The sequence below is a fragment of the Corapipo altera genome, unplaced genomic scaffold (assembly GCF_003945725.1).
Source record: "Corapipo altera isolate COAL_440 unplaced genomic scaffold, ASM394572v1 112, whole genome shotgun sequence".
NCBI classification, from domain to species: Eukaryota; Metazoa; Chordata; class Aves; order Passeriformes; family Pipridae; genus Corapipo; species Corapipo altera.
In genome coordinates, this window is record NW_020884899.1 from 5,300,127 (window position 1) to 5,326,013 (window position 25,887).

The window sequence follows — 25,887 nt, forward strand, 5'->3', positions numbered from 1 at the left end:
GGTGAGTCCCGCGGTGCCGGGGCCACCCCCGCGGACTGGCCGTCCCACTCCGGGGTCGCCGCATCGCCCCCACCCCGGGTAGCCGCTTGCCGACCCCGGTGACAGCCCCCTGATAGCGCGCTGCGCTCTGCCGGCGTTTTGGGGAACCCTCCCTCCGCCCTTGCTCTTTGCAGGTTGACAACCCCCAGCTCAGACCCCTTCCCCGGCCTTTCTCTGCCCTCCGGCTCACGCAGCATCCCCCGCCGGGCTCTCGCGGACACCTCCGCCCACCTCCGTCCTGCCCCCTCACCCCGCGCACCCCCGGGTTGTGCTCCCGCGGTGTCCCGGGGTCGGGATTTAGGGCAGGGACCTTCGCCAAGGGCATGGTGGCGCATTTTCTCTCCCCCAGGTGTGACCCCCTGGGTGACAAGGCAGAGGCATGGCTGGGAGCTTTCCCGGGGTCCGGTTCCTGCTCGGGCTTCTCGGGTGGCTCGTCAAGGGTTGGGCTGCGGTGGGAGCCTTTCCCGGGGACCGTGGGAGTGCCTTCCTCGCCTCCCTCTCTCGTGGAGGGAGCAAATACGGGCGATGCCTGCGCCTCCGGGAAACGTGGCGAGATTGGGCAATGGGTTCAAGTGCAGCTGGGGGGAGGGACTCTCCCACGCATGAACATGCCGAGCGGGTGGGAATGAGCATCGTTTCCATAGGGAAACAGGCTAAATACGCCCGCGTCCCTGCCTGCCCCCCGGGGGGCTGGGGCACCACCCAGCCTGCGCCCTCCACTTCACCAGATTCAATATTCCCATCGGTGCAGGAGCTTTCATCCTCCCTCCACTTTCATCCTCCCTCAGCGCCGCCTTCCAGGCTGCACCCTGACCGGAGGAGAAAGGTCTTCGGGCCCTGGGTTGTTCAGAGGAGGAGGAGGAGGAAGAGGAGGGCAGAGTGGTGTCTGCCCTGCCCCGGTGCAAGCAGGCTCAGCCCATGGCCAGCAAGGTCTGGCTTTGGCCGGGCATTATTCACCTCATCTCAGAAAGGCTTTTCCTTGCTCTGCCCTGGCTCATCTCAACGGCATACCTGACACCCAGGTCAGCAGCTTGGGAATGGCACCCAGGTGCCAAAACCCAGCACAGGGTTCCCCTCATGTCCCCATCCCGATGAACAGGAAACAAAATTTCCCCCCCCCCTCCTCCCCTGAGCAGCAGAGACCAGCAAACACAATGCTTAGAGGATAAGCTAGCCTGGAAGTGGGCGGTGGGAGGAGAATTCAGCAAATTCCCACTCTTGCCTCCTGGTCTGAGGAGGATAATTTATCCCTAGGGCTAGATGTATTGAAGGGAGAAGGTGCCCTCAGGTTTCTTAAGTGCTGAGGAAGGGAACAGGACCATATCTGCCCCTAGAGATTGTGAGGAGGAGTGTGACAATCCCCTGGACAGCTGCCCTTGGTGGGAGGTCAGTGCAGTGAACTCCTTCAGTGTTTCTGGAGGAGTATAGAGAGCAGCCTGTGCTAGGTCTCCTCCCACGATAACCTTGAATTGCTGGAGAGGGGGTTTCTTGGAGTGCAATGCGGGGGTCGGGCTGTGCTGAACTAGCAGCAAACTGGGGGCCAACTCCTTCCAGCAAACAGTATGGAAAGCTGGGAGTGTTATCCCACCCTCTGCTTTTGGGGTGGCTCCCCTGACATCTCTGACAGCTGCAGTTCTGCACGAGGCAGAGAAAGATGGGGAACCCCCCCATCAGGGGTTCCCAGCCTCCTCCTCCCACGTCGTCTCCCTGCCAAGGCCAGATGCTTTAGCAGTGCGTGCAGAAAAGTCCATTGTAGGCAGTTTTTTAAATAACTTGCCTAGAAAGGAAATTTCTGCACTTGGAAGCTGGCTCCTGCCCCAATCCGGGCACATCGCTGCTACTTTTTATTTAAATTCAGCTTGAGGGGCGTGGGGGAGGGATGGGGGCTTGGTGTCAGGTCTTTTACAAGTCTTTGACCCTCTTTTTGTGTCGTCTGGAGTGAGAGGTGTCACGTGCCGAAATCCTGGCTGGAGTTTTCCCAGGCTGCTTCCTTGGATGCTTTTGTTGCTGCTCTTGCTGTGGGACCGGAGATGGGGGTCTCAAGAGACTGTCAGGTCACCCGTGGGCGGGCGAGTGACTCCAAGGGTACCGGATGCTGGGGACCAGGCACTGTGCTTAAACATGATCCCAGGGGATGGCTTGGATTTCTGTCTCAGCTTGCTGATGCTGGGGACAGGATGTGTTTGTGAAGGAGTCCGTGGGCATCCACAGCTCCCAGGGTGCCTGTACCTGCCTTGCAGTGGGTTTTTCTCCCTTTCTCCCCGTCGTCGCCTTATTCCCTTCCCTGGCAAAATATTTGTGTCCCGCGCAGGGGAAATCCAGTGGCTTTTGGCGGCCAGTATCATACAGACAGGAATGTCTTGGCACACGGGGCTTTCCATTAGGAAAACAGATGTTTCTTCAGCAAATGAAGTTTGCAAAGAGCTTCCCCAGGCTCGGAGGGGCAGGAGCCGGCAAGGCAAGTGCCGTGATCAGCAGTGCCTGTCCTCCTCGTCCTCCTGTTTTGGGAGTGATTTGGGTGTCCAAATCTTGCCATGTAACTTTGTCACCAGGCTTGGTTCAGACCCTGGAAGGAGAGAAGTACAGGCATGAAGGGACCGGCCTGGGGAGGTGCTGATGGTCCAGCCACACCCTTGCCCTGATCCGTGCTTGATCCTTTTGCCCTGACAGCAGCCTCCCAGGGCTTGGGGAATGCTCTGGGATCAGATCTGCACCCAGTACCTCCAGTTCCTTGCTTACTCCCTGTTCCCATAGGAGATAGTGGCATAAATGCCCTGGATTTACTTCCCTGAGGGGGTTGATGGCTGGTGGGAACCATAAGTAGCTGGTTGCTGATGGTTGTGTCCCCAGGTCTTGGACAGGATCCCCCGGGATGGTTCCCTGCAGGGTGTTCTCCCATACTGGGCTCTTCATCAAGCAGCTTGGGAGACCTGTGGCCGCTGCGGTGACACCTCTGCCAGGGTGGGTTGGGACTTGGGGCCCTTGGCCACTGGGGTCACCTCGGTTCCCTCAAAACCCCCGTGCTCTCTGTCTCCCCTCCAGGCCTACCTGCGAGCCGTGGACGTGAAGATCCTGCAGCAGCTGGTGGTGGTGAATGAGGGCATCGAGGCGGTGAAGTGGCTGCTGGAGGAGCGGAGCACGCTGACCAGCCGCTGCAGCAGCCTGGCCAGCAGCCAGTACAGCCTGGTGGAGAGCCAGGAGGCCTCGCGGCGGGGCAGCTGGGACAGCCTGCAGGACCCCAACGACAGGCTGGACAGCATCTCCGTTGGCAGCTACCTGGACACCTTGGCCGATGACATGGATGAGTATTCCCAAAACGCTGCTGAAACTACTGCTGCTGCGTCCACATCGGGCAGAGCCCTGGCCAGGGCGGAGCAGGATTGGGTCAGGATCGACCCTGAGAGGGGTCTTGCAAAGCAAGAGAAGGGCAAAGCCGAGCACGAGTGGCCCCACGTGGACCTCTCCCCGCCTGGGTTGCCCCAGGATCACCGGTTTGCTAAGGAGCCCCAGGTGGCCAACGGGTATTTGGGCCAGCAGCCCCCCTCCCTGGAACCAGGCAGAGACACCAAATCACCATCGGGGGCCGGAGAGAAGCTGGGGAAGGGGAATCTGGGTGGGAAGGCTCGGAAAGCTGAGGCTGACTTTGAGAACTGCAAACTCAACAGCAAACTGCACCTGGAGTATGATGCCCACTGGCGCTGGCTCCAGTCTCAGGATGATGTGACATTCTTATAGCCCGTGGCTTTGCCTTCCCAGTCCAGCTCTCCCAACTGCCCAGTCTGCTTCACTTGTCTGTGCTTGGGAGAGTTGGAGTGGCAGGAGAGGGGGGGACAGGCTGGCTTGGTGGTGTTCCTCTGATCGCCCCAACACTGTTTGGTGATGCAGCCATAAGGAACAGGGTGCCTGCCCTGCAGCAAATTTCTGGGAGAGGCGGGATGAGGTGGGTCCTGGTAAATTTAATCCTTTGCTCTGGGGTGGTGCTTGCAGGTGGCTGGACACTCCTCTGTTGTCCTTGATGGTGGTGGTGGGGAAACCTGGAACCAGTGGGACTCCTGGGACCTCTCCCTCTAATCCTCAGCCTCTTGTCTGCAAAAACTGAGGACCCTTTCCTCAAAATAACTACACAGAGAGGACAGGAGACGCTCCCACACATCCACAACTCAGTGGCACCAGCATGCTCTGTGTGGGGCAGGACCATCAGCAGGGAATCCCTGTTGGATCTGCTCATTTCCGTCATCATCTTCAAGGCCAATGTCCATCCAGGGCAGAGTTGACCTGGAATTTGGCCCTAGCAATTGGTGGATGCTAAAACCCCTTCCCTGCAGGTGAAGCCCTGCCTGGTTTAAACACCTCTGTGAAGCCAATCTGAAGTGGGGCTGGGCAGCCTCTGTCCATGCCCTGCAAAGGAAGGATGATGGTGCAGACTTCCCAGCGTGATGACACGAGAATGGCAAAGCATTGGGTGAGAAATGGAGATCCAGCTCTCCCAGTTTGTTTCTGGACTGTCTCCCACCTTGGGAGCAGTCCTGCAGAATCCCCAGAATGTGGCAGCATACAGGCAGCCTGGCAGAGCCTGCAGGGCTCAGACTTGGAAAGGCCCCTGCTTTCCCTGATGCACTGTGATGGTGGTGAAGGCCGGGTTTCTCCACCTGTGTGATGAATGTTGCCAGGTCTCTGCCTCCTACCAGCAATCAGAAGCATGAGGCTCCTGGGCTGGGGTAGATTTGCAGTGGCCCTGCCCCAGAGAATCAACTCTGTCTTTTTAGCCTTGGCTTCTGCCTGTGCCTTTCGCTGTCCACCCACCACGCCTCCCAGCACACCCCTCGCTGGCTTGCAGAGCATGGCTTGCAGCTGGAGCTGTGTGAGAGCTTGGGTAGGACCTCCTGCCTTCACCAGACAATGCAGGGAAGGACCTAAGCATCCTGCTTCGAGGAGCTGGGCTCTTCCACTCTTCTGGAGTGTCCTGACTTCAGAACCCGTGGGTACATCTGTCCCCGGAAAAGGGCTGTGATGGTTTTGCTCTCGCCACGGTGCTGTTGTTCCCTTGCCTGCATGGGTTGCAGCTTGGATCTTTCCTTGCTGGGGTGGTCATCAGAGGAGAGTGGACATCACCTCATGATGTCAATGGGAAACTAAGAGAGGGCAGACCTGGCTGTGACTCTTTCTAGGTGTGAGATGTGAGCTGGCCATGGTTATGAAGGTGTTTGGCTGCACAACAGGTTCAGATTGGTGTCTCTGAAGCAGCACCTTCAGTGCAAACTGCCCTCTGTGCTGAGACCCCCGAGCACCCTCCCTTCCCCTGCAGATGGAACTTCCCCGATGGACATGGAGAGCAGGACAACATCCAGAATTCCCAGAGATGGCACCTGCTGAGGACTTGGGGGAATCCCAGCAAACTGGGACTGGGTTGCCCTACGCAAGCACCCGTCTGCCTGCCCTGGAGCAGGTGTGCTTGGCTTGCTGTTGCCTGCGAGCTCCCTGGGTAGCTCTGCTGCTGACACTGAGCCACCATGTCCCCCAAGGCTGGCTGTCCCCTGCTTTCCTTCTAACCCTGCATGCAATGCATCAGCTGAGGGTCCCCGGGGGAGACGGGGTAAGTCCTCCAGTGCTGTTAAAATCATTCTCAACAAAAAATATCTGGCTTAATAAATGTTAGTGTTTCTCCCAGGCCACACTGTTGCTGAGCTTATGGGTGTTTCTAGAGGAAGGGGAGAGGCTCTGGGCTGGAACACCCTGGAGCCACTGGCAGCCCTGCAGGAGGGCAGGTTTAGTCCCAGTCCTGGAACAGGCACAGAGCAAGTGTCTGGGGATTTTTCCCTTCTCACATCAGGGTGGTGACACATAAAAGTCATGCTTCCTGAAGCAGCTGGGTACCAGCACACATCTGCTGGGAGCAATGTGCTGGTGAGACTGTTTTGATCTCAGCTGAACTACGTGTCCAGCTACAAACAGCAGCTTCACCCCTCCTGCCCCAGATTTCCAAGGAAGATCTATTTAGGTGTTTGCCAGCCCTATGAGCTGTGCTGGAGTCTCTGTTTGCTTCCCTGTGTTCTGCAGTGGCAGCCTTGGCTCCTGTGGCCTCCTGCCCCCAGGAACTGCAGTGTGGATCTGGGTGCAGAGCAGAGACTTCTCCAGCCCAGCTGGGGCGGGAGCAGCACAGCTCTGATATCAGGCTGTTGGGATTTGCTCCTGGGTGGATCACTTTAAAACCCCAAGAGCCGGTGCTCATGCAAACATCAGCTTTTCCAAAGCAAATGCAATCGGATTATCCGGGCCTGCCATCCCAGCCTCAGCATCCCTTCCGGCTCACGGCTTTGACACCGTGAGCTTTTGCAAATGGGGAATTGGCTGCTGGAGCCAACAGAACTCAGCAGGATTTCCCAATTTTCTGCTGGGGCTGAGGTAAAAAATAGAATAATGAAGAAAACCTTAGAAATAAAATGCCCAGCCCATTCCTCTTCCAAATCTAGACCTCAGCAGTCGGACAGCTCTGTATCACCTCAGAGGAACTTTTGCTGGGACTCCCCAGTCTGGCTTACATCAGCTCAAGGTGCTCATAGTCCCAAAATCTGTGTATCCCCCAAATCCCAGCCCTTGAAGCTGGAGGGGTGCATGGGACCTCACGGTTTTCCTGCCATCCCTTGCTCTGCCTCTGGGCTGCCTGGATGAGGGGTCACCCACCTCTAGGCTTTGCCCAGGCGCAGGCAGAGCTGACATGTCCCAAACCCACTGTGGTGGAACACCCCAGGGACCTGCATCTTGCTGAAAGGTGGGTGCAGCAACAGGGTGCAGAGCACCCATGGGCTGGAAACAGCCCCCAGCATGGATCCACAGCCTTTCTCCTGGTTTGCCTGGCCCTGACCCTGCCTGCTGCTGCCCTTGGGCTGCTCTTGGGCTGTTCATTGCCGGTATCAGGTAAGAAAACAAGCAGATAAAGCAGGCAGGATCCCAGCCGTGCCAGAAAACACCCACCTCTTTTACAAGAAAAACACCAGCAAGCCAATTTTTTTTCGAGATATACACGGAGATTAGACTGCCTTAACGAGGCAGTAAAACACTTCAATAGCACTCCTTGCTTGTTATTAAAATGTCCCCTGGGCTTTCCCCTCCCTGAGTGTGCTCAGCTCCGAAAGGGCCTGTTCCCAGAGCGCTGCAGCCAGCTAAGTGATTTCTGTTAGTTCCTGTGGGGAGGAGGCGTGAAAATAACCTTCTCCCAGGGGAAAAATAGCGGGGTCCCCACGGATGGAAGGGGGGTGGCCAAACCAACCCTCGTTGGTCAGAGGGTTCTTGGCCCCTCTGCCAAACACCGTGGCCTTTGGTCTGGCAGCCCTGTGGCCCCACACAACCCCCTGAGCTCACTGGTGTGGGGAATGGGTGCAGGGGGCGTGTGGGTGCAAGCACAGCCTGTGGGGCTGGATCCCAGCACTTCTACCCTCCTCTTACCAGGAGATGGATGCTCCCTGTTGACCTTTGTGCTGTTCCCTGCCCAGGTCCCCTGCACCCCACAGTTCTCTGTAACCCTTGCCAGGGAGCAGCACTGCGAGCAGAGCCCTGGGCTTGTGCTGCCTGACCCACTGCAGACAGCGTGGGGCAGAAGAGGCCAACAAATGGGTTGGGAAGGGCTGGTATTGCCCTAAGCCCTGCTCTCAGCCTGCCCTGTTTTGGCAGTGGGGATGGTCTCCTGGCCAAGGCTGAAGTGTTGGTGCTGGTTGCGGAGAAGTGTTGATCCCCAGATCCCTAGGGAGATGCCAAAGGCATCTCCAGAACAACATTCAGTCCCAGTCCTTTGGGACATGGCACCCACCTGTCCCTATCACCCAGCTCTCCTCCTGCCAGCACCCCTTGCCCAGCCCGCTCCCCATTCTGCTCCTTGGACTCCCTAGTGCTGGGATAAGTCAGCCCAGTGTAAGATTCCTGCGTCCTGAGTTTCCAGATGGTGTCCAGCTTTTCCTTCCCACAGTCCCAGGATCACAGGTCCCCAGAGGTGGGAACTTCCTCAAAATTCTGTGCAAAGAGAACGGAGAGACATCCCCCCAGTGCCTGTCTTCTGCTGAACCTCGCAGGGGATACTCTGACTGCCCAGGGCAGCTCAGGCACCAGGTGGGGGTCTCCTGGTAACCTCCTGCCTCCTCCACACCTGTGGAAACCCCCTCCTGAGATTCTTGGTATCCACAGCTGAGTAACTGTGAGGCTGGCAAACAAGGGTACAAAGTCAGAGGTTGAGCCAGGAAGGAGCTGAGTCTTAGGGAAGTGCCTTCCTGGGCTGTTTGTTCCCCGCTGGGGGCTGGCAGCAGGCCAGGCCTTTGCTTTGGAGACTAATCCTCCAGCTTCAGAGCTTCCCGGCACTCCTTGGGAGTGAAAAACAGTCGTGACTGCTCAGGGCCTCATGGGGGTGTGGGCATGGGTGGGTGACAAGGACAGGCTCAGGGCTTCATTCCCTGCCTGCACCCTGCTTCCAGCCCAGCCAGGGTGCCAGGAGGGAGTGGTGGCACAGCTCTCCCCTTCCTCCTCCCTGGGTGCTGGGCACACACCCTGGCCCATCAGCATCTCCAGTGTGGCACCTTCTTCCCACTTACACGACCCATCGCTTGGCAAGAGTACCCCTACACCTCCCACATAGGAATTGGACCTGGGGACATCCAGGAGTGACACCAAAAGTTGTGTGGGCCCAAGAGATGTGTGTGCTCCTGCCACCAGCTCTGCACTCTGTGGGGACCAGAAGAAAAATATTAATTGCTCGTCTGAGAAATTAATCTTTCCCTGTCTTAGCTCAGCCTGACCTAGAAGAAACCCCCTGGGTTGTTTTTTTAACCCCGTGGGGTGTTTAAAGGGAAAATTACAGCAAATGTGTTGCAAAGAGGCTGTGGGAGACAGAGGCCAAACCTGCAGGAGGGCAAAGTGGTGCAGGCAAGGTTGGAATGGTTTTAGGCAGGATTTGCCAGGCTGCCCCCTCCTGCAAGACCCTCTGGTCTGGGGTGGGTGGGCAAACAAAATTTAATCTACCCAACAGTGGGCAGTAAAGGAGAAACAGTAAAATGTTAAGAGATGTGTTAGGTTCCTCCTGGCAGCATTCAGAGTCAGGGGGACTTTTGGCTGGAGAGAGAAATGGCAATGGAAACAAAGCAGCTGCAGCACTCACTGTCCCCCCTTGATGGTTGTGGTCCTGGGGTGGTGACAGGGATTGGGGCTGGGTGGAGGGACAGCACTGACTGCCAGGACAGGAACAGGAAGTGAAATATGCCTCTCTCAAGACTTGCTCCTGCCCCACTAAACCTCCTGCTGCCCCATTTCACATCCCTTTTTCTCTGTCCCCTTCTTCCCCAGGGATGAAGCCTGGATGGCCCAAATGCCACCCTTGGCTTTGTGGGTACAGGCTGAGTAAGGGAAACCAGCCACCCCAGCACCAAAATGACCCTGATTAAATGCTGAAGCTCATGTCTTGGGGGTTACATCCAAGGGTGAAGCTTCATCAGCCTTTAAAGCTCATCAGCTGCCCTGCAAAGGGCTCTTCTCCTGAGCTGAAAGGCCAGAAGCTCCTTCCCTGCTCCCTCCCTGCCTCAGTTTCCCATTTGTAAAGATGGGAGGCATTTGAAAGGAAAGAAACCCCCAACTCCTCTTGCTCCTGAGGACTTTCCTGTGTCTGTGCCATGGGGTTGGTTCCAGCTCCACAAGTTTTGGAGGAGAGAAGGGAGGCCAGGCAGTTGCTCTGGTGCTCATGCATGTCTCTCTGTACGTCTGTCTGCCTGTCCCTCCTCATCAGAGTGCTTAGACTAGGAGGGGAGTGCAGCACTTGTGGCCATCCGACGCCTTCTACAAAGGGGTCTTGAGTCTAGGACCAGCCCCAGCTGGAATCTCTGAGCTGGGAGAGAGGTGATACTGGGAACTGAAGGGGTTTGAGGCATTTTTTGGGCAGAAGCCCCCGTTCTGGAGGCTCAGCCCCAGGTCTTGAGGCAGGAGGGTGCAGGCGGTGTGAGCAGCGAGGATTATGGCTGCTATAAAAAGCACCAGCATCTCTCGCCCCTGCTCCCTAAGGCGCTTAGGGGAGGAAAGAGGGAATTAAAGAGCAACCTCCTGCACTGAGGAGGTGCAGGGACTGGAGCAGATGGACAGCCTGGCACATTCATCAGACCCCCTCCTCCCTCAGCATCCCCAAAAACCTCCCCTGGACAAAGCAGCCCCCAGCACGTTTTCCCATGGACCTTCTCCCTGGGCCCTTGCTGTTGGATGACCAGACTTTCATACCCTGCTCGGAGGTTGTGGGGGACAAGGAGAGAGCTGAGGGGGGCAGCCCAGCCTGCAGAGGGGGTCCTGCTGGGCAAGAGGAGCAGATCAGGGTGCTGTACCATTTGCACTGGCCCCCAGTGAAAAATGTGGAGCTCTCCCTTCCCCGTCCTCAAAGCTTTACTCATCTGCCTGGTCCTGTCCTGCCACCCTGCTTCAGAGGTCCTCTGAGGGTACTGGAGATGCCCTCCAAAACGCAGCCAGCTGCATAAGTGGATGGCTGAACAGAAAAACACTGAATTATTGGAGGGACGGGGTTGCTTTCAGCCAAAAGCCACACTCTGCCTCCAGTGTCCAGAGGTGAAATGGCTCCACAGCATTGGGACTCTCTGACAGGCTCACAGTCATCCTCAGACCTCAGCACTACTGCTGTGTCTGGTGACATGTCTGGGGACCAGGCAGGGGGAAGGCAGGTGCCAGATGATGGTGATGAGGGCAAAGATGCAGGGATGGGGGGATGTGAAGGAAGGTGGTGTGGGAAACTTCGGTATTCCCCTGGCATGTGCCAGGTTCCAGTGGGGTCAGTTATAAAAGCAGCTACAACCATGGGGTCATGTGGACCTCTGGTGCCAACCTGATTCCTGGCATTGACCAGGTGTGACCCCTTGGCTCAGGGAGATGGTTGGTGGTTCCCCTCGCCATGCACGCTGCTGTAACATTACCCAGGGCTCGGTTGGTCTGGGAAATGGACACAACACCAGGATCCCTCCTTGCATCCCTGCAAAAGAGGGGCTTCAAGAGGCCAGCTCCAAGAGGCTGAGGGGAGTGGGCTGAGGGTACTTCCTCACCAGCCCCTTCCCAGAATTGAGCAGTCTGGTGGACCCCGATGAAGGTGGCCACAGGAGGGAGCTTGGCTCCTTCCTTCTGCTCCTGCTCGGAGGATGGTGGCCTCGGGTGGGTGTCAGCCAGGCTGGCCCTGGGTGCGGGTTGCTGGTTGGTGCAGGAGCATCTCCTCAGGGTCAAACCGCGTCACATGGGACCCGAGGTGTCACAGGAAGGGAGCAAGAGCCCGGCTGGAGTGGAGGTGGCTGCCTCCATCCTCAGGGAAGCCTCCACCTTATTTCCAGCAGTCGATGTGTCCACAGTGCAGATAAGTCACCGGGGCTGTTTCCTGCAGCCAGGGAGGGACCTGTTGTGCCCAGTGAGTGGCATGAACCCTTGGCAGGGACCAGTGCCTCTGAGAGCAGTGCCAGTGTGAGACACATGGTCTCGCTGTCCCTCCCGAGCAGTGGCCAGAGGCACCTGGGTAACCCTGATCTCCAGCCCCCAGATGTTGAAAGGGCAGGGGAACAAGAAAACCAGCCCCTCCCCATACAACCTCCTGTCCCCCAGAAATCTGGACCTTCCCAGTTTCCCCAGCCCACAGCCAGCTCTGGTGCTAAAGTTCCATTCCCAAGGGCCGAGAGTTATGGGATCACCCCGCCAGCATCCTCACATGCTGCCAGGGCATTGCTGCCCAGCTCCCCTTCACAGCCCCACAGGAGATGGCTGGCGGGTGCCAGAGCAGGCACACTACAAACCCAGGGCCAAAATAATGGAGGAAAATGGTGGTGGCAGCAACGCTGTGTCTGATTGGAAATGGTTAATTACTGGGGGGAGGTTTGTGGAAATATCCTGCAAAGCCAACAAAGCCCCAGCGTGGGACTGCTGGTAATGGCTCTCATTAAAGCCATTGGAGCAGGAGGTTGAAACTGCATCCATTTTCCTCAACCACTTTCAGAAGGGGAAAATTGCTGTTCTAGCCCCTGCTATTCATGGTGTGCTGGGTACTGCAGGCTGGGAAAGGCAGGGCTTGCCTCCCTGAATGCAGAGGCAGAAGTCTGGACCATTGCCTTTTCTCAGGGTCAGGTCTGCGGGCCATCAGTATAACCTTTTTTTTAAGTTCAGGAAAGATGTGGAGAGCAAAGGGATCTTCATCAGGAAGAGGCACTGGGACCAAGGAATGATGCACCTGCTGAAATAGGCTGTGAGCTGGAGCTGCAAAACTAAGGAGAGGAGTGATGACCCAGGCAGGTCACCAAAGTACAGCTCTGGATTTGGCCCCTACTGACCTTTCTGTGTCTTTCTGCAGCCCCCAGCTCCCAGCTGTGTCCCGGACCTGTCCCCAGAAACACAGATACCCCCATTTCTCTGCCGCCTCCTTGTCTCCTTTGCCCTTTTCACCACCCCATTCCCATGCCACTGGACAGCCACATGCCAAAGGACCGCCCGGCCTCTCTCCAGCTCATTTCTCTTGCAAGCTTTGCTTGGTGGGTGTATTTTGCATTTGCTTTTTCTTTTTTGCTATTCACAGGGAACAAAGAAGGGGTCACAAACCCACGGGCAGATGTCAGGACAGGGCTGACAAGCCTGGGAGAAGGGGCAATGCCACCCACCCCAGCAAGGTCCTTAGAGGCAAAGCCAGCGGGAGAAGGGCTTTGCTCCGCAGCGCCGGCTCTGCCCATCCCTTCCTCTCACTGCCCGGTCCTGCAAGGTGGCTGCTGCACTGTTCCACTGCTCCATCCCTCCGCTCCATCTCTCTGCTCCATTCCTGCTCTCCATCCTGCTGCTCCATCCCGCTGCTCCATCCCGCCTGGCCCGGACATCGCGCCGGTCACGTCTGTTGTGGCAAGTGGCAAGTCTCGCCGATGGCAATGACCACGTCCTGGGGCTGCCGGTCCCGGTGCCGCGGCGCCTCGGGCATCTCGCTCATCTCGTTGACGCTGTTGCTGATGCAGTTGATGTCGCTCTTGTTGCTGTTGTCGTCCGGGTTGGGGCCAAAGATCCAGTCTGGAGGAGGGAAAAGCACAAAACAAGCCCCTGATTACCTCTGCCTGTTCCCACAGCCCAAGCCAGCTGGAAAATTGCTGCGTCCTGCTACATCCTAGCTCTCACTCTGGGTTCTCGCCCTCCCAGGAGGGTCCCTTGCCCACCACTGCCCTTTCAGTCCCTTCTGCTCCTGTGGAGTTGCAGTCTCTGCTCTTCCCAGCTCTGAGCAGGTTTTCAGGCTGCTGGCTTCTGGAAACCGTCCCAGCTTAGGCAAATGAAATCACTCTGGTAATCCCAAAAATGGGAATGACGTGCCTGTGAAGTGAAGTGTGCATCTGGGCTCTCCAGCAATGTATTTCTCTACAGTGGGTTTTTGCTGTCAGAAACAGAGGGGACAATTAAATAACTATGTGACATCCAAACTGGGCTGGAGGCATGGCTGGGACATGGCTTTTCTGCCTCAAGAGTGTATCACAGCCACATCAGGGCTTCAAACCCTCCATGGCAGCTTTGAGCCTGTGCTCCTTGCTGGTCACCAGAGCAGCAGGACGTGGCTCTGAGCTGATCCAGCCACTCTCACAACCTTGAGGGTGACTGTCCAAAACACAGTGTCACTGCTGGATGGTGGCATGACCAAGACACCCTCTGCAGTGCAGGGAGCTGCAGCTCAGGGGAGGAAGGTGGTGCTGCTTCCCAAGCAGCTATTTTTTTAAAAAATTTGGCTGTTTGGGCAGTGAGAGCCCATGCCCAGCCACGATGGGAAGGCAGCAACAACGAGGAAACCAAAGCTGGGGAAATCCAGGCGAGGCGAGAAGAACCCTAGAACCTGGTGGTGGTGGGCAGTGGAGCATCAACACCCCTTGGTTTAGCCCTGCTCCCAAAATAAAGTGGAGACAGCTGTCAGGAGACAGACAAAAGGGCCAGCCTGGTTTACCTTTTTCTGAGGGACTCCACCTATTTGCCAATGGATTGCTCTCAAGAAATACCATTTCTCTCCTCTGTGGCATGGGGTATTTTCTGTCCCCACAGGGCATTTCAACTGCAGCTCTTCGGTGGAGGATGTGGGCTGCCTGGTGGAGCAGGGACAGAGAAATACACTCCCAGTGAAACGCTGCCTTTCTCATGGGCTGCAGAAAAAAGTTTTGCAGCAAAACCAAGGCTGAATGATGGCAAATGCCATCAAGTGTGAAGGGAATGAAAGATCTAATTTCTCAGCTCGCCAGTGGTGTCCAGACATTTCTGCAGGTGTGAGAAGAGAGACGAGAATGACCTGTGGTTCTCTCTGCAACTCAGTGTGTGCACTGTAGGTCAAATTTGCTGGCTCCAAGGAGGATAATGCTCCCACCACACTGGGCACAGGCAACATGTCCAGAGAGTGACTGTTTTTTCTTGGTTTTGCTTTTTTCTTTACTTCCATAAGTGCGCTAGCAGGGTCTGCTGGCTGTGCAATGGGAATGACAGGAGAAGAACCACCACAGTTCCCTCAGCTACCACAGTGCTGGCAAGAGTGATTGGGAATCTCAGCAAAGATGTGGTCTAAAGGTTTTTGGGGAGTCCTGGGTCTGCCCCAAGTCCCAACCAAGGCATTTAGCTTTCACTTGCATGATCCACAGCCCCAGCCAGAGCCTGGGCTCCCCGTTACAACACTTCCCCAAGGAAATCACCCAAGTCCAAAAAGCTCATTTAGATATTTTTCCCTTTGTAGCTTCAATTTTGCTTGGCTTTACTGGATTTAGACTAAAGCCAAACACCTCACCATCTTCTTCCTGGTCTGGCCCTGCAGCCTGGGCTGGGTCCATGCCAGACAGAGCCCCAGACTCTTGCCCCCAAGACCTTCCAGGCTCCTCCAGTCCCTGCACAGACACTTGCTGTGAGGAGAATCCAAAGGCAGTAACAAGATTGCCTCCTACAGATACTATTAAAGGTCTTGGCTTGCTTTCCTTGACGTCAGCTGTAAAACTCCAGTGGGAGCAGGGGCTGGTCCAGCAAGGAAGAAGGGGAATAACCTGTAGGAAAAGGGGCTATGGGTCCCCAAATATCCTGGGAGCCACTGGATGAGGATTGCTGTGAGCAATAGGAAGCAAAGAGCTCAGCATTGGATGCCTGTGAGTTAGGGGGAGTGGCACTTGGTGGCCAAATGACGAAACCTTGGGGACATTTGCAGGCAGCAGAAGAAGCTGGAGCTGGATGCAGCACTGTGATAAAGGCAGAAATGCAGGGGATGGGTGTTTTGGAAGAGCACCAAGGGGACCAGCAAAAGCCATTTCTATGGGAAAAGGGTCAAAATGCACCGTCACCAAAGGGAATGTGGCTGACCAGGGTGCCTGGGGAAGGTGGCTTGTGTGAGGCTGCCACAGTCTAATTCCCGGGTAAGAGCAGGCTGGATTGTACGCGCTAATCCGAACCACTGCTTCCCTGGGAATTATTTCTGGAGCCTGCTGGATCTAATTACCCAGTAATCTGCAGGAAGATGTAATTAGGCTGTCATTAGAGGGTATTTACTGCGATGCCTTTATGATTTGACTGTGTAAGTAAGGAGTGAAGTAATTACACAATTACACGTTATTTGTGGCCATTTATGGCCTGTAACTTCAGCGTGTTGCCATGTGTGGAAGAGGGGAGCGAGGCCCCGTGGAGCTGGCAGAGAATCTCCTGCCAGCAGGACCCTGGACAAACAACCATAAAAATGTCAGCACCCTCATCTCCCCTGCCAGCCACTGCTGGATCTGTCCCAGCCACGCACGCTCCTCCCCAGTTTCACCCTGTGGCTCCTCTCAGTTTGTGGGTGAGAAACCAAGGTCTCACAGGTTCCCCTGTGGGATGTCTGGGGAGGAGTGACGGAGAAGAGAGAGGAGACCTGCACATCTTTGGCGTCAATGGGATTAAACCTTGCTCTGATGCGGAAGGGCCTTTGCAGGGGATGGGATGCACAACCTCACGTCATGCACAAGCACATGATGTAAACCTCGGATAATGAACCTGAGGGGAGGTGTAATGGGGTAATAGAGGGTGGTGAAGGGCTGGGAGCCAAGGCATGGTGGTGACAGCTGAAGGTAGCTGTAGCCCTTAGCATCGTGTCAGGTATTTCTCTCTCTGTCTCTTGCATGTGGTGGGGGGGCTGAATGAGCAACAAAAAATAGACACAATTGCCAGTGAGAGGAAAACAAAATCCTCTTTTGGATCAAAGTCCACATATGTGCTCATGCAATCTCCAGCAAGAAGGCAAGCAAAATCAGGCTAAGCCAGGACACCCAATGGTCCTGGGACACCCAAGGGCAGAGTTGGGGTGAGCAGGGACTACACAGTGTGCTCCTGGGGCAGTGGCACCTCTGGACCCAGGACAGTTGCACTCTGGAGATAAGAAAAAGCATTTCCTGCCCCTACCCAGCCACTGGAAGGAGCTCGTAATGCGTGCTGCAAAATCCAGGGCATGCACACGGGCATGTCTGTGAATGTCTTGGATAAAAGAAAGGGACAAAGTGACTTTCTCAGCCAGGCTGGGGGAGCAGCATCTGACCGAGAGACGCCTCTCCTTGCTCCTCAGGAGCTGCTGAGGCTCAGTGTGCCTGCTGAGGTCTGCGGGGCGAATGGAGAGGTGGGAAGTGCTGAGGTGGGGTGAGATCGATACAGATCGATTGATCCAAAGCAGCTGGAGAGACAAGATAGAGCAGATTGGGCAAATCAGGAGTTGTGGAATAGCAACACTATTAAATTATCCCTAAGTCGCAGAGAAATGTGGCACGAAGCTCCTCTGCACTTCCCTGGCTCTGTCAGAGCCTTTGACAGCACCCCTGGAAGCAGACCCTTGAGATGCACCATAGTTTTGGGGGCAGAAAAACACTGGGGTTGCCCAGATGTCACAGTGTGCCCTCCTTGTACCAGCAGCATGAAGGATGGTCCTCACTTGAAAACCCTTATGATGCAGGCAGCAGGGAACAGCTTCCCGCTGTCTGTGTGCAGAGGAGCACAGGGATGCTCTACCCCCAGTCTCATCCCAGTAGGAGTGTCCAGGTCCCTTGCATTCATTGGTGACAGGGTGGGATGTCCACGAGGCACTTCAGCCACTGAAAAAGAGACATCCCCAGCAGAAGAGCAGAGGCAGGTGGGAGAAAGGGCTAAAATTTAAAGGGGGAGTGAGACATTCACGGTCCCTGTGGAGATGGAAACAAGGAAAGGAAGGGGTAGCATATTCGATGAACAATCAAACTCGTGCTCTAATTTTGCTTTAAATGGAGCTGGGTGTGAAAGCAGCTGCTAAAAAAGCCCTTTTCCCAGCAGCAGGAGCAGAAGCTCCTTTTTCTTTGAAACAAGTCCTGACCCAGCAATCACACTGTGTTCTGCAGTAAGGCTGGACCAGCTCTGGCCAAAGCGTTCCCGATGGACAGGAGTTCAAGGGTATCCCTCATGTGTTTGACAGGATGCAGCATTCGCAGCTGGACATTGTATCTGTCTCATTTGCAGGACAGGCTCTACTGATTCATTACCAAAATCAGCAGATAACTCCCAGGTTTGTTCTTTTGGAAAACCTGTGTTTGCCCCGGCAACAGTAATTTGTTAGAAATCCCCTTTCCCCCCAGATTCACATCTTTCTAAATGAACTTGCTGTCGGAGTCTGTTCTTCCTTCCCCCTTTTGAAGAAATTTGTTAGCTTTGCTGTGCTGGCTGAGTCAAAATTGTCCTGCACCCCAAGCAACATGAGCATACTGCTTTGCTGATAGACAGGTAAGGACATTGTCCCTGTGCAGAGCTGTCATCAACATGAAGCATCTGGTAGGGAAAGGGCATGACATGGAAAAGGCATTCAATTAATTATGATATTCTCTTAAAAACAGCTTCTCTGCACCAGAACAACCCTGGACCAAGCCTGAATTTGATCCCAGTCCCATCCATCGAACAGCATTGCTGCTCCAGAGAGTGGGTCTCAGAGAGGTGATGACTCAGGTGTGGTAGGTGGGAGGCAGGCGTGCTCCTGGGAGTGGATATTTGCTCTCCGTATCTTCCAGCCTTAGATGTTCTCCCCAGAGGCAGAGTGAGGATGGCCAGAGAGTGAGGAGGAGTTGTGGTTGGTTCTCAGCTCAAGAAAGACCAGTGCTTGCAGAGGAGTAGAAAGGCACAGTCCTTGCCCCAGGGACCTGGATCACACGATGGCAGGGCTGGAAATGGTGCTGTGGGATGGTGCATCCCTGGGGCCAGCCTTGGTCGATCCCCGGCAGCGCATGCTGGAAGCCGTTCCACTGCTCCGGCTTTGTGCTTCAAAGATTTGGCTGCAAATGCAGCTATCCTGGAGTGGGGCCACCTCTCTCTTCTCTTTGCAGGGCAAGGCCACTGCAGCCATTTGTTTGGCCAACAGCTGCAGCCTGTGGCCGCGGCAATGCCAGAGTGGATGTGGGGATGGGGCATCTGCCTGTTAGTGCAGGCAGTTAGTACACTCCCACGGGAGTGGGAACTAACCCAGTGAAAGGCACCCTACAGCAGCCACTGCTAGACATCAGCGCCCATAAACAGCAGCTCAGGAACCCCTGATATACCCCCATGCACCAGAAGGGAAACTGAGGTGGGGTGTTAGTGTCAGAGGTGGGTTAGCACTGAGATGGAGAAACAGAAGGGAACATGATGTGGTATCTTCTTTTCCCACAACTTTGGGAAGCAAAGGAAATCATCCTCAAAACAGAGCCTGAAAAGAAGACATGTAAGTGCTCTCTGATGGGTCTAAGATGCTGTCTGCAATCCCTGCCGTGGGCTGAATTATCCTACGAGCCCTGCAGTTCTGTGTGGAGCAATTAAAAGTGGATCCCAAGTCCCTGCAGGATCACCCAGCAGCTATTTTCAGCAATGTTACATTCATGCACAGTTTCTTTGTTCAAGGAGACCGTTTCCTAAAGAAGCCTGAAATGTGGCAGTTAGAGATAAGGATGAAAAATAAAAATACAGCCGGTGGGTCAAAAGGGCAAAGAAAAGAAAGACTCCGCTCCAAGAACGGTGCAGGGTTTTGAGCAGTCCCAGAGCATCGACCAGCACAGTCCCCCCAGTGTCAGTGAACCCGCCCTGCTTTGCCCCAGCTGGGCATCTGCCTTGGGCCCATTCCCAAAGGAAAAGTTTCCTCCAAGGTCTCCTCTGGAGATCAGCAACTCAGAGGAGACCTCGGCTGTCACCTCGGGTGACACCAGCGAAGGTCTCCCTGCGGAGCATCGCTCCCACGCAGACCATCAGACCCTTCCCGTGTGGTTCCCGCGCAGGAGCGAGATGCTTTCCCCTTTCCCGGGGACCACAAGAGTGCAGTCTCCATAGCAACAGCTTTGTTTCCAGTCAAACTTTTTATTTTTTACCCTTTTTCCTCCTATTTTACGTTTAAATAAGGGTGCTATTCAGTGAACTGCTGGGGACGGAGGAGGGAGGGCGGGCCGATTCCCAAGGATTGCAGTAATTAGGTGCTTCGTACGTTGGTGACAGGCTTGTCATTTGCCAAGCCGGCTCTTCGCCGCAGCGCCGGCTCTGGCAGCTCTCCAGCGCTTCCGAGTTAAGCAGCTTTCCAAATGCTTCGACCCAATTTGCCTTAACTGGTGGTTGGGTCTGAGCTGCGCTCACGCAGGAGCCTTTCTACCTCATCAGGGGGCTCGCATCCATCCCCAAGCAGAGACGTCTGATGAGTTTTGGGAGAGTGTCAAACATGAGACTTTGTCAGCTCAGAGCAAGGGGAGAGGGATCAGAGAGAAATTAAGGTATTTTGGGCTATCCTTGGTCAGGTCTCTGCAGGAAGATCTGAAGAGGGTCTCTTTCAGAGCCCTCCTATCCATATCCAGGTGCACTGCCTTCCTCCTCTCCGACAATGCATCTTTCCCCCTCCTCCAAAGCAGCCTCCCATTTTCCACTCCTCCCCACCCACCTGGGCATCGCAGCACTGTTCATCTCCCCTGGGGATGACTGGGCAAGCTCTAATTGATTTTTTAAGAAGCATCTGCAAGAGAGGTGTCAGCGTCTCAAATACCTGTTCAGATTTCACAGGGGAAGAGCTTGGCAGCATCCCGAGAACCCCTTTGCCATCCCAAACCAAGCCCAGCGCCTGCTTCTCACAGTCCCTGTGAGTGCACAGGGCTGGGTGATGCTCTGACTTCCCAAGCCATGTCTGACAAGCTGTTATTGAGGAGTCAAAATCATCTTTGATGCTTCCAAGTGACTCTTTAAAGTAGCGATTAACTATTCACACTTTAATCTCCCTGAAACAGGCTCCAGCCCTTTGGCATCTTATTTCCATCTCTCTCTGTATCCTTCTAAATATGGTTAGTGCAGAAAGGCTGATAGCAGAGGTTGGAGCTGCTGCCGAGTATATAAATCCAGGCATTGTGTTAAAGGCAGCTAATAGGCCAGCTTCTTATTTACTATCCCTTGGTCCCTCTGTCCTGTCCCTAAAGTAATTTTATGCAAACTCATTCAAATGAAACCTTCTCTTTAAAGGCTGTTCCTTGGCAGTGTTAACAAACACAGGCTCCTCCGCTCTCCTCCCGAGGACTGGCTCATTTTAAGCGTATCAGCTGTGGGAAGACAGGCCCGGAGTGCTAACTAGGATGAGCTGGAGGCAGCCTTCGGCGCTGAGGGGTGCTGCTGGAGTTCTGGAAACGCCTTTTCCTCTCTGCCTGGATGGGGAAGAAGCTCACATCTGGATTTCTGACCCTAACTTGGAGAGGCGTTACCTCCACCCTGGGCAGGGAGAGAACGCTCTGCCCTCAGCGAGGGCACTGAACTGGGAAAGGGCTTCTTCCGAAGTGGCGGGGAGCGGGCAGACCCCGGGGCTGTCCCTGTGCCTGCCCAGCCCCGCGATGGCCGTGGTGCTGTGAAAGGCTGTGGAAGTCCCTTTGCAAAAGGCTTTGCGAGGAAGGGGCACCCTGCTGACCTCGTCCCACGCAGAGGCTGAAGCTAAAGGTCACCAGGGAGCATTGCTGCTGAGCTGGAAATAGCACAGTCAGGGGCACGGATGTCCCGGACCGTGGCTGCAGCCTCCCTCCCTGCCCATAGGGGCATGGCGTTTGTACCAATTTTGGCCCTACTTTGCAGTACCCAACCAAGGGGCGAGTTTGAGCACTCACATCTGTGCTCTCCTGCATCAAGGACCCCAGAAGTTAGGGCAGGGGCACCTGCTCTGTGGGGACACTGCAGCTGGACCAGCCCCCACTTCGAGGCAGTTTCTGACCTGGACTGACCTGGTCCTTTGAGCGTCTTGGGGCAGCAGCAGGTGTATTTTTAGGTGCTGTCCCCACTGCCTATCTTTGTTGGGAAGGCAACTCTAAATCAGATGAGTGGCAGAGCTGGGTGATGTTACAGCCCCAGAAAGCTGCTGATTAAGTGTTAAATTTAACACTTAAGACAATTTATCCATCCCCTTCCATCTGGGGTGAAGAAAGCCTCCTCAGCAGCTGCTCCCCACTGTTTTCTTGTCTGAGCTTCATGTGAGATCCCAAGTACTGTACCCTGCCAGGAGGTTTGACCTTTCTTGTCCCAAATACCCCCTCCCTGAATCCCTGTGTCCTGGATCTGCCATCCTCTGCCTAGTCATGATCCTTTCCAGAAGGGACTTGGCTTGCCCTCCCATCAGCAAGGCATGGGTGCTGCACGCCCCACAGGCACCGATGGAGTTTTGGCTGGTGTGTGTCTCCTGTGTCCCAGGAGCAGGGAAATAAAGGGATTCGAGGATGAACATGTGGATTTTGTTCCAGATGAGCGTGAACTCCCTCCCACTGCAGAGATGGAGCCTGCAGGGCTTCGTCCATGGCTCAGAGCAAGGGTGTGCAAAGGGATTTCAGCTCTGCTCCCCTGAGGAGGACATTGCTCCCACTTCTGCAAACCAGGAGCTTAAACCCCTCTCGGTATCCCTCCTGGCCCCCCATATAAGCTGGAAAGCTGTCACCAGCACCCTGCAGCAAGGCCCTGACCCCCAAAAGGACATGGTGAGCTGGCTGTTGGAGCCAAAAGTACTGAGGTTTAAGAAGGGAATCAGGCACATTTGCACTCCCCAGCATGACCAGCCTTACAAATTACAGGGCAAAATCACTGAGGGCTTGCCATAAGCAGCAAAGCACCTCTGTCTGCACCTCTGCCTACACCACAGCCTGACCACAGCAGCCAGCAGAGTGTTTGCACTCCTGTCCCTGATGGTGAGGGACCGTGTTCATCAGCAACACAGTGAAACCAAAGAGCCAGGAAGCCAAACCTCACAAAAATGCACACTCTTTGAGCTGTCTTTGCATAGATTTGTTGCAGAGGCTGTGATGGCTATGCTAGGGGCTGTACAAGGGAGCCAGACTGCTGAGCTGTGTTTCCTAGGAGTTTGTGGATTCACTAGTGTCTAATAAGGAGTTAAGCTCATATGGCAGCTTTTCTTTCATAATGCACTAGTGGGTTGTTATCCTGTGTTCAGCTATTTGTTGCCATGAAACTTTTCATGTTGGAGACCTCTAATCCAAGCTTAGTTGAAACTGGCCAAAGGATTTTACAGTCATTTGGCAACACTGACTCATGCACATACACATTTATACACACGCACGCATGCACGCACAAGCTTTGTTTCTTTAGGAAGGGGGCTAAACCCAAGGATTTTCTCTAGGAAGTTGGTCAACATACACCTCAATTTGGAGAACTCAGAACATTAAACGAATTGTCTTCCAAATGTGAAAGGGTCAAGGATTGGTCTAAACCCCATCCAAATCAAAGTAGACACGCGAGCCAGCACTTCCAGGCTTTGCACCAGGCTTTTTTTGGCCACATGCACACAACGTGTGAAGCCTGCACTCACCTACAAAGTCGTAAATGAGGTCTTTGATGAGATGCCCAACGATGGCGTATGCCACTGCCACCACCACCAGGGCTGCCATGAGAAGGTAGAGGACAGCCTTGGGCAGAGGAATGGCATCTCGAGGAGGGGGTTTGTACTCCTTGTAGAGCTGGTCATTGTCCGAGTATGAGTACTGGAACAAGTGGTCCAGGCCAGCTGTGAAGTTGCTGGAGTTCATGGACTGGCTATTGGACAGGTAGTTGTCCTGCTCAGGGTCCTGGAGGACACTTACCACCGAGCTGGTGGTGGCTTCCACTTGCTGTACCAAGTTCAGAGTCTTGTTAACGCTGGGGAGGATCTGGGAGAGGAAAGTGCTCCAATCTTTGATGGCACTGATGTTGCAAATAATCATAATTGCAATGAGGAAAGAGATCTCCAAGCTCAAGAGACTTAAAAAGGAGAGAAAGAGGCGAGAATTGCTGTACTTACACCAAACCATGTACTGCAAACCGGGCAGAGAAGGTCTTGACGGGGTAGGTTTTTAATTCGAAAATTCTTACATGATCCAGTAGGGATGCATCTGTGGTACCTCAGTCTCACTCCTGGAAATGCCCATAGAAAACCCCTATGGGCATGAAGTTCCTTAGGAAAAAGTAGATGCTGGAACGATTTTGACTGATATCATTTTTGTTCCTCAGCCGTCTCTCCCTGATGCTACTCACTGATGAAAACCGGAGAGACAGGATCCTGTGGGTGTTTTCAGTCATCTGGAAAAGAAAGATAAATTGCCTTTCTCCAGCTTTCTTTTTCTTTTTTTTTTTTTTTTTTTTCACGGGCGATGGTCCTTGGAGAGACAGAAATCCCCCCTTTGCTGTTCCCCAGGCTCGGTCAGGCGCAAGGTGTGCGATGCCGCGCTGTGACTCTCCCGAAGCGTTCGCAGAACAGAAACACAGATTCAAACCCCACAAAGTTCAGCTGCTCCCGGCGTCTGATGGAGCCGGCGGCGCGCAGCTCCCGGCCCTTCCAGCCCGGCTTTCACCAACTTCTTTTGCCGGCATCTCCCGATCGATTCCTTTAAAAACAAAACCCATAATCAGAGACCACGGCCACGCCAGCAATGAGCCCAGCACACGGTCCGCGCAGGGCAGCCCAGCCCAGAAGCTGCCGCTCTCGGGTTTTATTTACCTCAAAGACTTTTCCAAGCGAGCAGATCCCCTCGCTTGATGCTCCAGCTTGTTTTATTCAGCGCTCGGCTCCCTACGGAGCTCCCCGCACACAGCCCCCGATGCGGTGCCGCTGCCCGCCGTCTGCGGGGAGTGCGGGCACGCCTGCATGTGTGTGTGTGTGTGTGTGCACACTCCTCCCCGTCCTCTTCCCCTCCTGTCCCTTCGCCCAGCAGCCCGGCTCGCTCTCCCCAGCCGCCCCGGCTCCAGCAGGGAGGGGGATTAGCTGTCGAGAGCTTGGCTCCACAACTCCTGAGTGCGCCGTGCAGCAGGCGATGCGTGGCGGGAGCGTAGGCTCAGCCTCCGCCGCTGCTCCCCGGGGAGTTAATCCTTTCGGTGGCAAAAAGACGAGCTTTGATCCGTCTGCTGGATCTTCTCGGAGAGGTGGAGGGCAGGGCGGGGAGCAGCCGGAGCGTGCGTGTGGGGGCGCGGGGGTACCCGCAGGTCCAGCCCGCCCGCGCTGAGCACAGCCTTTGTCTGGGAGCTGTGCCGCCGGCAGGGAGAAATCAAATCGCGGGCGCTGCCGGGAGGAGGGAGGACATCATCAATCCCACCGCCAGCATCCCAGAAGAGTGGTGCTCCCCACAGCCCTGCTTCCCCTCCTACAGCCTCCACCCAGCAAAGTTTTGGCATCGGAGGGATGCCTGGTTTGCAGAAAGGCCGGAGGGTTTGGCGCTGAGCTCCCTCACCCTCTCCCCTCCCAGGTTAGCTGTCTGTGTCAACTGGTAAGAGCCAGCCCCGTCCTTGGTCACCTTGATAATTGTCTTAAACTGGTTCATGTTCCCTACTCTGTTCATCTCCCCATCTGCCTTGGCATGGGATTTCAGTGGGGTTCTGGCTTGGTTGGAAGGCACTGGGACTTAATTAAAGAGGAGGAAGAGGACATCTTAGAGAGGGGGAAATTGCCTTTCTATATTCAGAGGTGAAAATAAATCACAGCTCCATTTTTCACTTCTGCCTTTTTTTTTTTTTCCGTGCTGCTTCCCCATGTAAGAAACAGCTGTCACGAGGGCAAGGAGATCACCACATTAGGCCTGAATGCAGCCAAATGGGGCTTCTGAGAAATAATAGCAAAAGATTAACTTTTCGTGTGTGTCTGTCTGTGTGTGTTACCAGCCAGCAGCAATCCTGCCAGCTGCCTGGGGGTTGGAAGAGTATAAAATAAAATGGCAACATCTCTCCCATATGATAAAATCACCAGGGCTTAGGTTTGTGATGGACAGATTGTACAGCCCAGGAGCAAAGAAGATGTGGAGGGAAAAGCTTTTCTGCTCTCCATGGAGTGTGTGTTGGGCCACGTCACAGTGAATTCTGGCTCCCAGGAACATTTAACAGCATCCTAAAATTTCTTCTCACAAGTAACTGAGCTCTGACTAGTTACAGAAAGACATCTGGACAGCTGCACGGATACATATCCTGCAATAGGACATGTCCTGATGTCCCCCTGCCCCACTATCATGGTCGAAGTGGCCCCTCTGCCTCCAGACCATGAAGCCATGGGGATGTTTTGAGGGCCAGGGCAGGAGTCAGGAGCTAAGGGCAAATGGCTCCTCTCTCAGGCTCTGAGTCCTCTCACCAGATTTTATCCTTCCAAGAGGGAAAACATGGCAAGATTATTTTTTATAAAAACTTTTCAATGCAAACTGAGTTCTGGGATCTATGCAGGGAGAACTCAGTGCAGGCTGGCTTTGCCCTGCTCCAGAGGCACATCCTTTGGCTGGGGTTCCCAGGAGGAGAGGACAACCCCTGGGACATGCCCACTGGTCCTTGGGGACCGAAGCTGCTCTGAAACTGTAATTTCACAGCAGTTGTTTGGTGTTAGCAGTTGCCATG

The 25,887-nt window shown here is 54.8% G+C and overlaps 3 protein-coding genes across 3 annotated transcripts in view; 1 reads left to right on the plus strand and 2 right to left on the minus strand.

Annotated features, from left to right (window-relative positions):
• Positions 1-597, minus strand: part of POMGNT1 (protein O-linked mannose N-acetylglucosaminyltransferase 1 (beta 1,2-)) — a 16,920-nt gene extending 16,323 nt beyond the window's left edge. Inside the window, exon 1 of the mRNA XM_027649047.1 lies at positions 299-597. Within this exon, the coding sequence (XP_027504848.1) occupies positions 299-374 (76 nt within the window). The 5' untranslated portion in view covers positions 375-597. The remainder of the gene's footprint in view (positions 1-298) is intronic.
• On the plus strand, positions 419-5,709 carry LURAP1 (leucine rich adaptor protein 1). The gene is made up of 3 exons (XM_027648863.1): positions 419-598; positions 2,890-3,000; positions 3,082-5,709. Exons 1-3 carry the CDS (start codon positions 419-421, stop codon positions 3,772-3,774), a joined length of 984 nt encoding a protein of 327 aa, XP_027504664.1. The 3' UTR covers positions 3,775-5,709.
• A 6,101-nt stretch (positions 5,710-11,810) lies between these two features.
• Positions 11,811-24,511, minus strand: LOC113949912. Its single transcript, XM_027649049.1, has 4 exons — positions 24,017-24,511; positions 23,793-23,903; positions 22,853-23,598; positions 11,811-13,089 (listed from the first exon to the last, which is right to left on the minus strand). The coding sequence occupies exons 3-4, from the start codon at positions 23,328-23,330 to the stop codon at positions 12,914-12,916; spliced, it is 654 nt and encodes a 217-aa protein (XP_027504850.1). The 5' UTR covers positions 23,331-23,598; positions 23,793-23,903; positions 24,017-24,511; the 3' UTR covers positions 11,811-12,913.
• Between the last annotated feature and the right edge of the window lie 1,376 nt (positions 24,512-25,887).

What these genes read in the sequence shown, in the direction of transcription:
- LURAP1 (XM_027648863.1), top strand. Translation starts at nt 419, where the DNA reads ATGGCTGGGAGCTTTCCCGGGGTCCGGTTCCTGCTCGGGCTTCTCGGG. An exon ending in GGGAAACGTGGCGAGATTGG is followed by an intron (nt 599 to 2,889) that starts GCAATGGGTTCA and finishes TTGTGTCCCCAG; the next exon opens with GTCTTGGACAGGATCCCCCG. An exon ending in GCGGTGACACCTCTGCCAGG is followed by an intron (nt 3,001 to 3,081) that starts GTGGGTTGGGAC and finishes TCTCCCCTCCAG; the next exon opens with GCCTACCTGCGAGCCGTGGA.
- LOC113949912 (XM_027649049.1), bottom strand. Translation starts at nt 23,330, where the DNA reads ATGGTTTGGTGTAAGTACAGCAATTCTCGCCTCTTTCTCTCCTTTTTA. An exon ending in CCTCATTTACGACTTTGTAG is followed by an intron (nt 13,090 to 22,852) that starts GTGAGTGCAGGC and finishes TCCCTCCTCCAG; the next exon opens with ACTGGATCTTTGGCCCCAAC.